General features: G+C 40.5%; 1 protein-coding gene across 5 annotated transcripts in view; it reads left to right on the top strand.

The window, feature by feature from the left end:
- The first annotated feature begins 38 nt into the window (after positions 1-38).
- MYO7B (myosin VIIB) overlaps positions 39-12,954 on the top strand; it is a 66,659-nt gene continuing 53,743 nt past the window's right edge. For 2 of the 5 annotated variants that reach the window (XM_083443142.1, XM_083443144.1), the window contains exons 1-9: positions 693-1,458; positions 2,976-3,104; positions 4,713-4,755; positions 5,944-6,057; positions 6,399-6,551; positions 8,245-8,429; positions 9,347-9,468; positions 10,707-10,849; positions 10,938-11,051. In XM_083443142.1, coding sequence (XP_083299268.1) covers positions 4,738-4,755; positions 5,944-6,057; positions 6,399-6,551; positions 8,245-8,429; positions 9,347-9,468; positions 10,707-10,849; positions 10,938-11,051 — 849 coding nt within the window. In that variant the 5' untranslated portion in view covers positions 693-1,458; positions 2,976-3,104; positions 4,713-4,737. Of the gene's footprint in view, positions 1,459-2,975; positions 3,105-4,712; positions 4,756-5,943; positions 6,058-6,398; positions 6,552-8,244; positions 8,430-9,346; positions 9,469-10,706; positions 10,850-10,937; positions 11,052-12,954 lie in introns of all 5 variants that reach the window. The other 3 variants (XM_083443145.1, XM_083443143.1, XM_083443146.1) reach the window with 3 other exon arrangements.

Genomic DNA, 12,954 nt, shown 5'->3' on the forward strand with positions numbered 1-12,954 from the left:
TCGCGGGGTTTGTGGGACGAGGTAGCGGCCTTCGCGTGCTGTCGCCTGCGGGGGTGGTGTTGTTTTGAGCGCATCATGGGCGACGCAGAAGGCGGCGGCTCCGGGTGGCCTCGCTGTAACCTTGCTGAGCCTTGCTCTTTCCCTGACTAGAAGGAAGAAAGGCGTTATCACAACTTAACCCTTTCTAAAACCTCCAGTTTCAAACGAATATGACACAGGCTGACTCGGCTGGACCCCGTTTGTGCTGCTAAATCTTGAAGTAATATGTTTAGGGTAGAAATAAAGTTTTTTAAAATGTGCATCCTGGCACTGGTGTAGCCAGCAGATCCACAACATCCATTTAAAGCACCCCCAACACATGCTTAAAGTACATGGGTTCCAATGATACCTGGGAACTGTAGTTGCTGCTCGCAGAGCTACAATTCCCATCACCCTTAAACTACAGTTCCCATTATTATTTGGGGGGAGTCAAGTGCTTAAACTGTGTTAGATTTGCTTTGTAGGGTGCACATCTGCTTTCAGGCTTCGTGCACACTATCCATTAATGCACATGACATACCCCAAAGTGTTTCAAGGTGTTTCTCCTAGGTTTTGTTCATACTTTTAAAAGTATATTCTCAGCTCTGAGACTCCAGTCAGAGACACGTTTTCTTGCTGGTGCTGCAACCATTTAGTATTATGCCAACAACGGGACACTTAGCTACTTAGGTATATAGGAAGCTGCCTAATGCTGAGGCAATTGGTCCACCTAGGACAGTGCTGTCTGCCATTGGTAGTGACTCCAGGTTGTATCTCAGTCCTACCTGGAGATGCCAGGGATTGAACCAGGGACCTTTTGCATGGAAAGCTTGTGTTCTACCATTGAGCTATGGTGTGAGACTGGTAATTGATCATTTACATATTTCAGAGTTTTATATCCCCTTATTGCAATGTATTTGCATTCCTCATACATTAAAAATAACAAGCCTGCTATCATTTTAATGAGGCTATACTGCAAAACAAACCCTGATTATTTATAAGGCTAATAAGTCCAATTCTAATTATGTTTATTTACTTATTTCCTAGTTCCTATGAGCGATGTGACAAATGTATGAGTGCTTATTGAAGGTATTCTGCTTGTTATGTGTGCACCTACTTGTGTTTGATGAGACAGATCTTGGCACAAAATAGTCTGCAGTTCGTGCTTTTAATACTTTGTTGGCTGGATCCCAGAGGGAAGGATGGATGTCACGCAGGTCCTAATGAGATTGCATGACAGGAAAGATTGACCTACCTTGTAACACCAGGAGTAAGACGCCCCACCTGGATGGTGTGTGTGTATAGGTGCGCAATACCATGCACCCAATATCTATCCCAATTATATTCTTCTCACAGCAGCATAAATGATCTGCGAAAAGCCAATCTGTCTAAAGATAAGATGCTCAAGAAAACTGGGGAAATACCTGAGACCTTTTGTTGGTATGTCTTTCTTTCTTTCTCTCCCTTCCATGAGCTTTTTTAAAAAATAACAGTAGTATTCACTAATGTAGCAATACAAATGTGCTTAGGTAAAGCGAAGTGTTTAATACGTAGTTGCTGAAGGCAAAAAGTATGTAAAGTGAAGTTAGCATTTATCTGTGAGGTGTTATGTCCAGGATTATAGAAGCTCAGAGACATATAACTGCAATAGGGGCTGAAGCAGACCTTAATTTAGTCTGCGCAACTGACAACTTGTGCATTTTCTCAAGAAAGAGAAAAACAACAAGAGTAACACCCACGTGCTCTTTAAGTCCCGTTTATCCATATGGCAGCAGACTATTAAGAAGCTGCTGAGAAGTTCTGTATACGTTCAAACAGATGAACTTCTGTTCTTCAGAATAGCAGGATTAATGTCACTCAGCATTACTCATTCAGCATGCACATGGCTATCTAACTTGTTCATCATTATTGATTGCTGATGGTATAAATTGTCTCACTCAATCAGCAGCAGTAATTACAGCTCCTAATATGTGATATAGAGTTGTCTAATTAGAAATGCGCTGGCAAATATGGAAGAAAAAGAAAGAACATATAAACAGTGGAACAGCAACCCAAATAAACAAATGCATGTGGAGAAAGTGTTACAAGATTCAGAATGGGTTTTTATAAGGGTATAAGCTGAGTAAACAATTTTTAGTTGAGTTGATGAATCATATTTGTTTTGATTAATTGGCTAAAGCTCCACACTTTTGTAGGTGAAAAGGTGTTCTTTTAAAAATATTTATAAAATTATTTTTGAATCTAATAATTTTTAAGAAAAAAGAACACACCTGTTTGTTCCTGGACTAGTTCCAAGTTTGAGGGGGCCATTAGCAAACTGCCCCCTTAAATCCTGACCGGCTTGACTGGTAGCAGCAATGACACAAAGAAGTAGGACTCCAATCGCTATCAGGTTTTTTAAAAATTTACTTACTGAATTTATATCCCACCCTTTCTTCCAAATGTAGCCTGCAATGGATATCTGAAAGCCACACATTTAATTTCCTGCAATGCTCCAACTGGAGGCATTGTGGGAAATTTAGATGGCAGACAGGTGGAGGAAATTAAGCAATTAAAGGGAGTTCCAAGGCAGGCATCAGCTGTGGACCCTACCATGCGTAACAGCAGGCACCATCTCAAAAAAGGCAGTCATTTCTAGGTGTGAGAGAAGGGTATATGATAATTACCACCAGATATCCTTCAACTGCATCTGAGTTTTTGGTTTCTATTTAAAAGCAACAGGCATTCAGAGTTTTCTTTGGAATACCTTTTAGAAATATCTAAACCAAATTTATTTGGGGTAATGAATTTAAAATTACAGGGACACTCAAAAGAGTTGTGAATGAAGGTATTAATTGACCTCACTTGACTGAAATGCCAGCTGCAGAAATGGAAGATATTCGAACAGGGGGGCAAAGTCCTGTAATAAATAACTACGAAGGGAACGTCATTCGTTTCTTCTCTTCCTCATTGAACAGAGGACTGTCTTTTCAGGGTGGAATTCTTGAGAACTGGCCTTCTGTGGCTAAATCTCCTTTCTTATTACACTACTTCTGTAAAAGAGAGACGTGAAATCCATCCGACATAACCAATCTTCTGAACAGGGAGTAAGTACACTCTTTGTTCTTTCATTTGGTGTGGATAGTGGGTTTTAAAATGCAACAGCAAAGGAGAAATTGCTTCCTATAAGCCGCTCCACACAGAAGGGTTGAAAATTATCCTTCTCCATCTTAGTTATTTTTTATTAATTTATCACAGGAATATGGCCATTTGATGTGGACATATCGGGTAACAAAGTTATTACAGGCTAGGAGGCTGGGGGTGAACTTTAAGAGAGCAATCCTACGGAGCTAGGGGGAGAGGGAGGAGAATCCATGGGAAATCTATTGCCACTTTCTATGCCCTGCTAGCTTGAGGTGGCCAGGGCAGAAGATGGCGACGGCGGGGGGAGTGTTTTCTCTTTCCCCCTTATACTAGTAGGAGGGAGGGAAATTAACTGCATCAGGTCTAGGGCTTGGTGTATTGTTTGACTTTGGTGTGTTGGAGGATCAAAGGGACTTGGGAACTTGTGGGTCCAAGGTTTCCCCTGATCCACCCTCAATGTGTTTTCAAACCCCGGTGCTTCCCCTCAGTGGTACATCCATGCCCACTGAGGTTTTAGTGGGCATACTGAGAGTTCCTGACACAGCACCCACTTCGGGAACTTCCAAAGGCTCCACAGACAGCCTGCAACCAATTGTAAGATTGCAGTCATTTTTTTTTATTTGTATTTTTTTAAGGAAAATATGTGACAAAATTGTTTTAAAGTAAGCCCCATTGATCACAACTCATTTCTGAGTAATCAAAGGCCTTTAACCTTTAAAATATAAATTTTACAATAGTTGAGTAACAGAACTGCAATGTTCCAGAAAGGCACAATTTTAGCAACTATCATCCTGGAGGAAGATATGAATCAAGAAAACTAATTTTAAAATATAATTATTGGGGTGTTTTCAATCATACTCTTAATATTTGATTTACCATACTTTTAATATTTGAAGCCAGACATCCTATGTTACAAGGAATGTAAGTGCTATGTTCAAAAAGATAATCTGTTATTTCAAAAATGTTTCCAATGTTTTACCTTTGAGCCTTTGCCACCCAGTGATGTACCAAATAATAATTTTATATTCAAATGCTTTACATATAATAATAAAAACACTATGTTAAGGTCAGAAACATGTAAGATTTCAGAGTTTCAGGTGAATATTCCTATTAAAATTGTCTTACATAAGAGCAGTGTTTAACAGATTGCACTATGGAGTATTTAATCATTTGGGAAGAATGTTTTGATTTTTTTAATGTTTAGGGAATAGATTTTACTCAGATTTGGAAACACTCCCCGCTGCCTTGCTGCTAAGAGAAATGTGTCCCAAAATGCTGATAAATTATTGTAAGGAGAAAAAAAGAGAAATGGATAAACATTCATGGATTTATCTCTTAAAGCCAGCAAGTACATAAAACATACGGTAATCTGGGATGATTATGCAGGCCATTAAATATATTTCCTGCATGTAGCCTTGGTCTCACTTGCCACTTTTCCATCTACAAAGAATTCCCATTTGGTTTTTCCTCTAAACTTTGTAACCAGTTTGTTTGTTACATATTGGATTATGATTTTTCTTGTCCCTTGAAGATTTGACCTCCTTATGATGTTTCTCTCCCTATGAACACAGGCTGCATGTATCACCTTGAAGCAGGATGGTTGTTTTCAGAAAAGTAAGTCTAGTCCTTCATCTTGGTGTGACACATCATATATACATTGGGGGTGATGGTGCAGTTTAAGATCTGAGCTATATATAACACAAAACTGTCATAGCACAAAAGAAGCAAACTATAATACAGTTGCTATCTTACATCCAATGTGTGTTTCTTTCCAAAAATATAAATGAGATAAGAGGATGTATCCCCAAGTTCCAACTCTGGGGTGAGGAGTGGGATTTTGAACTTACATACAGAGGGGAAATAGCTAACTGTCCCCACTCCCTATAGTTATTCTCCTTAAATTTGCAGCCTTTGGTTTTGCTTAATTTTTTTTAAAAAAAGAATGAAATCCAGCGAGTGTGATGTGGAAATCACCTCTGGCAGTTTGTTGCATGAGTCCATGAAGTACTGCAACAGCTGCTATATTTTACAATTGTTTGCCTATAAAAGGTAAGCTAATAAAATACTTTAAAGAAGAAATAGAAATAACAAAGGTTACCAGTAAACTGTTCCATAGTAATAAACCTTGGCAATATGCCATTGCACCAGTGCTCTGAGAAAACAAAATGCTTGTAAAATTGACCAGCCAGGCCTTAAGTCAGAAAAATAAATAAGGCAATCAAGAAAAAGAATCTGAGGTTAGACAGCTCTCACTCTCTGGCTTCTAACGGAAGACGTCCAACAGACGATGAGAGGCAACGGATGGGGGGGGGCAGATTTTGGCGTCACACAGGGCACCACTAATATTTGAGACACCAAGGTCTGCCACTGCTTACACTTTGGCTATTGTCTTCTCTGCCAGCCAAGTGAGGGAGGGCCCCCGCCCATTTGCCCTCTGGCACAGAGCCAGCTTCCTTTGTTACACTAACAAACATACTTAGGGCCATTCACCATACTTAAGACTTTACCAAGAAACTTGCCTGCTAGTTCAACAATGGAATCCTCCATTAGATTTTAAGCCTTGCTGGATCCAGGATTCAATGAATTAGAAAGGACTCAGGCATCATGCAGTCTAAACCCCCCAAACTCACAACATTATTAAAGAAGGAAATGTTAAACAGGTTGAAAAATTATCATAAGATCCATAGCAAAGGTTCCCACAGTTTAATCAACATCAAGTCGGAGGAATTGGTTCTCCAAAGCACAAGAAGTGTAACATATCCACAAATAAGTAAATGAATTTTATGTCCTTTCTTCCACAAGGGTGACCATATATGGTTGGAGGCCTCTTCAGGAAGTGAGTTTAATGTGCCCATTGGGGCAGTTGTAAAGATTTCTGACTCTGGACGGTTCTTGCTGGAAGATGATGAAGGCAAGGTAGGTGTCACAACATTTATTCAGCAGATCCAAATGTTTTACATAAAGCGAAAGAGCTAGAGATGGGTCTGAATGCCATAACCAGAGATCAAGTTATTCTTGGCCTTGATAGAAATCTAGGATTCATAGCTGGAACTTTATGCGAATTAGTTATGCAGTGAGATGGGACAAACTGGAGGCCCATATCTGAACAATCTGTTCTTAAATAGTGTTTGAATGTGCTTCTGAAATAATTTTGATCGATGGCCTGTCTCTAATGTGTCTCAAGGGTTAGTTCCTAGGAGTGACCTGAGGTGGTGTATAAAATCTAAGCTGATTAGTTAAAAGCAGTTGTATTTAAGGAACACTGGATCATGGCTCGGAACATCTGCAATGTGCGGCCAATGCATCCCACTTCTGTCAAAGGAGTTGAAGATATGATACGTCTTGGAGACATGAATGAAGCTGGCATGGTGCGCAACCTTCTTATCCGCTACAAGGAACATAACATCTATGTAAGTTAGGAACGTGACATTTCATTGTCAAGTAACAATGTGAAATAAAAGCTTGTATTTTGTCTGATCACAGATTTTTCTCTCAGTGAATTAATCATCATTTTACTTTCCCTTCAATTGACATTAATTGATATCCAACAACAACCCCCCCCCAAAAAAAAACCCCCAGTAGGGAATACTTCAATGTGATTGTAAGACTACTTAGATTTTTTTGATGAAGAAATCTGTGCATTTTGTTAAGTAAAATAAATATGTTCAATATACATTCTCTAAAAACATCAACAAAGGTGTGGGCAACCTATTTCTTTTTAGAACCATACGCCTTTGGGGGTGGTCTTACAGTTGTCACAATCCAGCAGCGATAGGCACAGCTAGTGATGGGCAGAGCCAGAGACAAAAGTGTTATGGAATAATTAATCGGGAATAAAAACCGGTGTGCTTCAGTTTTCACCATAGTTGCCTTAGAATCCTGCGAAGATCTACTCAGAAGTAAGCCCCACTGGATTTATTGAGGTTAATCTCAAATAAGTTTACAGTGGCATTTTTAAAAAAATTGTACAGCTGTTCTGGAAAGCAAGTGAAACGAATTCCTTTCTGACTTTACTGTGCTTCACTCACACACATGACAGAAGCCTACCAATTTATTCTCAAATTGCTAGGGGGAGTTATCCCCCACAAAGCATAACAGCAACCCCCAAAAGGAAAAAAAAAGTACTGCTACTGTCACTTCCATTGTTTTCTGAGCCTACATGGAAAAGTGGTAAGGAAGAAACTCTGATGGGATGATGGAAGAATGGGTTTTACTAACTTTATTTGCAGTCTAGGGATAACAGAATTCTCCGTTTAAATGTGCCCCTGGACTACTGATTATGAATGATAAGAAAAATGTAGAGTCAAATGCAACATAGCACTAAGTGGGGTATGTGTACATGGAATGAGTTCTGCTTATGCATATCCCTTAAACCCATTCTGGAGATTCCTTCAATTCTCCACAGCAGCTTTAGGAGGAATGGGAGAAGAGTGGGGAAAGACCTGTTGTGCAGGTGGACATTTCTCCCTGCAGGCAACAACTTAGCCGACTCCTGCCCAAAATGTTTATATGATATGAATAATGTGTCCAATGTTGTTGACCCCTATAGTAGTGTATGACAGACTCTAAAGGCAGAGAGCTTTCATTCATTTATTCTGCTTTTTACTACATTTCAAGGGACGTGGGTGGCGCTGTGGGTTAAAGCCTCAGTGCCTAGGGCTTGCCGATCGAAAGGTCAGCGGTTCGAATCCCCGCTGCGGGGTGCGCTCCCGCTGTTCGGTCCCAGCGCCTGCCAACCTAGCAGTTCGAAAGCACCCCTGGGTGCAAGTAGATAAATAGGGACCGCTTACTAGCGGGAAGGTAAACGGCGTTTCCGTGTGCGGCTCTGGCTCGCCAGAGCAGCGATGTCACGCTGGCCATGTGACCCGGAAGTGTCTTCGGACAGCGCTGGCCCTTGGCCTCTTTGAGTGAGATGGGCGCACAACCCTAGAGTCTGTCAAGACTGGCCTGTACGGGCAGGGGTACATTTACCTTTACCTTTTTACTACATTTCAAAGGCTTCTAATCTACCTACACATGTTTTATGATACTTGATAAGGGCAAAGCATGAGGTGATGAGAATATTGTTTGGGGTTTGTGTCATAAGCATCTTAATTTATTTAGACCTACACAGGATCTATCTTGGTAGCTATGAATCCATACCAAGTGCTGCCACTGTATACCATGGAACAGATTAGACTCTACTGTAACAAGAGGATTGGAGAACTGCCGCCTCATGTCTTCGCCATTGCTGACAATTGCTATTTCAACATGAAGAGAAATAAAAGAGACCAATGCTGCATCATCAGGTAGAGGCAATTAGTAGAGGGAAAGTTTGATGCTATTCCAAAGAAGAATAGCTGGTAGGGTTGGGTGGGAGAGAAAGAGTAACATCTAAGGGAAGCTTCCTGGTGGGTGTTTATTGTGTTTCTCATGAATGCAGACTTTTTGCACTGCCGTCCCGTGTCGTTGGCATCAAAATGTCAAACCATATTCGCCCTGCCCATTTAATCCAAAATTACCCTTTCCAGGGAAATTCTGGTAAATCAAAAAAGCCACTTGCCAGCCACCTACCCATTTGTGATATCTTAATGATGTATCTGCAGTTCAAGCCCCCATGTTGAACCACCCAGCGTAGAAATATGGACAACGCCATTATTTTTATGGCACTTTGCTCCAATGGTGTAAAAGAAAAAGGCCTCTGGTTTAGAAGTGACTTGCCAGCTGTGGGCAGAGTCACTATGCTGGCTTCCTAGCAGGTGGGATCGGCTCCGTTGTGGCATTTCCATCACACTGACCTTCCATCACACTCACCCTGATGATAGGCAACAGTGACCCACCCGCAAAGCATAGTGGCTTTGCCCCACCCAGCAAGCTGCTTTTCTGCTGTGGTCCAGCTTGTTCATGTAGTGACCATGGGCCTGACTTTGATAGGTGTACAGTAAAAACAGGCACATGCCCTCAAATGCCACACATTCGAAATGAGACAATGGTAATGCAAAAGAAGAGGAACACAGGTGTAGGCAAGAGGTATCAAAACACAGCTAAACAGTTGTTCAGAGAATATCCACTTTGTTGAAGTGTGATGGTGGAAAGCAAAATTCACTCTTTTCCTGCAACGATTGATTTAAGATTATTCAAGAGCAAGAAGAAACGGGCCACTTTTTACTCCAATTTGTCAAGAGAGTCCATCACTGAGTTCACCAGATTTGATATCTTATTTCAGTGGAGAATCCGGAGCAGGGAAGACCGAAAGCACAAAGCTGATTTTGCAGTTCTTAGCAGCTATAAGCGGCCAACATTCTTGGATTGAACAACAGATTCTAGAGGCCAATCCCATTTTAGAAGGTAGGCTATATAATGCCATTCACATGGCAGTTCATTCTATTTCCCTGACCTTTCCCTGACTGTAAATTTCTGCATTATATTTCAGCTTTCAGGAGATGTAAAAGCCACTTCTGAAAAACCAATGGATGTTTAGCACTCACGTTTATGTTATTTGTTTCCAGAAAAAAATCTGTTTGCATTCCTCTTAACTCATAAAATTGCAGGAGTAAAGTGAATAAAGTTGGGGTTGTATTCCAGTACAGTGGTACCTCGGGTTACATACTCTTCAGGTTACATATGCTTCAGGTTACAGACTCCGCTAACCCAGAAATAGTTCTTCAGGTTAAGAACTTTGCTTCAGGATGAGAACAGAAATTGTGCTCCGGCGGCGCAGCGGCTGCAGGAGGCCCCATTAGCTAAAGTGGTGCTTCAAGTTAAGAACAGTTTCAGGTTAAGTACGGACCTCCGGAACGAATTAAGTACTTAACCCAAGGTACGACTGTATAGCAGAAGCATTCATGTGCAAAAGGGTGGTGAAGAAGTGATGTTGTTCAACGATGGTTGTTGTTGTTGTTGTTGTGAGGCACCATGCTCACTAGTGTGAATGGAATTTAGTTCAACATGCCAGCAGATTGGTAAAAAAGCCACAGTTCTGTATCACAGCAGGTGCTGCAGTGTTAAAGGAATATTAGAAAATGGAAGAGAAGTGCTAACATTATAATCAGGAAAACTAATGCAATATTCTGCATGTCTGAAAGCACCCCTAGAATGTACATCATATATTCCACTCATACAATTATATCCACTGTTCAATCTGGAGGTTCCACTAGCGTTCCCTATTCAGCTATTAAATATATGAGGATGTCTCATAGAGAAGGGCATGCAGTCAGCCTTTGCTGTCACACATAAGGAAAATATTGGGGAGAAAGTATCGTCCAGTTCTGGAATATTCTTAAAAGAAATTGGAAGTGGCACATACAGCTGTACTTTTAGCTGGCTACACTGTAAACAGTAAATATCTGGCAGAGGTTTATGGACTTTTAATGCTTTTTTAATAAGATTACTTTACTGAAATGTTTATACATTAAAGATGGCTCACCACCCTCAAGATCTTGGGATGTAGTTGACTATAAATCAAAATAAAATGAGCACCTCTTACTTTGTGAAAAAGAACTTCCAAGTATCTTAGTGCCCTGAATGATTTCAAATAAGCAAAAGAGTGCCCCTCCCCTTCATGGTGCCATCTCACCCACTTACAGCTTTTGGAAATGCCAAGACAATTCGGAATGACAATTCGAGTCGCTTTGGGAAATACATCGATATACATTTCAACCAAAATGGAGTGATAGAAGGAGCTCGGATAGAACAGTTCCTTCTGGAGAAGTCTCGGGTTTGTCGCCAGGTAATTCAGAGCACACATTAATTGGGGCAGTGTTCCTATTTTCATTTGTGCTGCTGTTATGTCTGTGGGGGTCTTCTTATCATTCTAGGCTCCTGAGGAAAGGAACTATCACATCTTTTACTGCATGTTAATGGGGATGAATCTGGAGCAGAAGAAGATGCTGAATCTGGGCACAGCTTCAGAGTACACCTATCTTACTATGGTAAGTTGTGTCATGGAATTCTACTCAATATTGATCCAGAGAAGAACTCCAACATATAGTTAGCAGAGTAAAAAACTTAAATGCATTGCAGGATTCCCAAAAAAGACCAGAGGCAAATGTATTTCATCCAGCAGAGCTTTATTGCTACTAAAGGCAAATGAGCATAATAGTCACAAATCCAATACTTTCAGGACTGGCACTGTCCGTAAGACGTCCAGTTGCAGCAGACTTAACTTAAACTTACAATAACTTGTAAGAAGACTAAAACTTAACATGAAGCATACTATATACAGAACACCACACAGAACGAAAGAGAAAAAGAAAAAGAGTGAAACCCAGGCTCCTTCTGGCCTATTATTATTGTCAGCATGACCTTGACAGAAAGAGATAACAGGAGCAGTTTGAGCCAGCTATACTCAGCTTCTCTGAAGGATAACCTAAACATCACGAGCCTTCGGCTTGTTTCTTTCACAGAGCAGCTTTCAAAACCCTCTTAAATTTATTAGAATAGGAAAGATCTCTGCACATCAGATCAATACTTTCTGTACTAAGAAATGCAAACTGACAAGTTGTGCCTTATGTCTATCAGTGAACCTGGTCCTTACCAGCCATTTCACACCAGTACAAGCGCACAGAGGCTTTTCCTCCCACAAAGTTTACACATGCATTTCCATGCATTTTTATATACCCTACAGGGAAGAAAGCTAGAGGAAGAGGCAATTTAGAGCAGAGAAACAGGAGTGTGGGAAGAGTTCACCCCCCCCCCCACACACCCTGCTTTCACTCCTGCTTAGTGAAGCAGTTAATAAAGAAGAAAAGAACTTCCAGGTGATAGTTTTATGTATTTGCATAAAGCATGTACTTTGGCCTTTGGGCACTTTTCCCCACTGAGCATCTGCAAACCATTCTTAGATGAGAAACAGAAACCCAGTTGCCATTCCATCCCCCCTTTAGAAAGACATACATGAAAGTGAAATGTTTATGAAAGGAATGTGGTCCTAAAAAGGAAACACTCTCTCTGCTCTGAGCATTTCCCTAAATTGGAGAGGGGTTTTTTGGTACCATCTTAACCAAAGGAGGGCTTCACCGGCTATCACAGAATGAGAATGTCATTTGCTAAAGGACACACATTTTCTTGGAAATCAGTCACACTGATTAATATTCAGTTACATCTGATGTTCTGCAACCTTTTAAATGTGTTTCTCTGGGAAGGGGGGGTTATTGTTTTGCTGTTTTGTTTTAATTATTTACTTGTGTTTTTATCTTGTATTTTATTCTGTGAACTGCCCTGAGATATTATGATGAAGGATGGTATATAAATTTAATAAAGTAAAGTAAAATAATCATAACAATCATAATAAAATATGAAGCAAGTAGAAATTAATCTGATAACTAGGCAGGGCAGAATTTACTTCTGGAATTCAAAGATTGCCTATTTCACAAAAGGTCTGAAGGTCTTTGTGGCTCATGAGGAAGTACAGAAAAAATACACACACACATATATAGATTAGATTAAAAGGGAAACACACAGTAGAATGCATTTTGCTTTGTGTTTGCTTGCTTATGGGTACAGATGGAAAAGAGGAGACTGAGAGGAGATACAATAGCTATCTTCAGATATCTTAAGGGCTGTCACATGGAAGAGGGAACATGCTTGTTTTTCTCCTGTTCTGGTGGGTAGGACTTGAACCCATAGCTTCAAGTTATAAGAAAGGAGATTCTGACTAAACATTCAAAAAAACTTTCTGACAATAAGAGCTGTTTGGCTGCGGAACAGACTCCCACGAGAGGTGGTGGACTCTCTTTCCTTGGAGATTTTTAAGCAGAGGTTGGACTGCCATCTGTCATGGATGCTGTAGCCAAGATTCCTGCATTATAGGGGGTTGGACTAGATGACCATTGA

Source organism: Podarcis tiliguerta, assembly GCF_965153285.1.
Source record: "Podarcis tiliguerta genome assembly, chromosome: 5".
Classification (NCBI taxonomy): domain Eukaryota; kingdom Metazoa; phylum Chordata; class Lepidosauria; order Squamata; family Lacertidae; genus Podarcis; species Podarcis tiliguerta.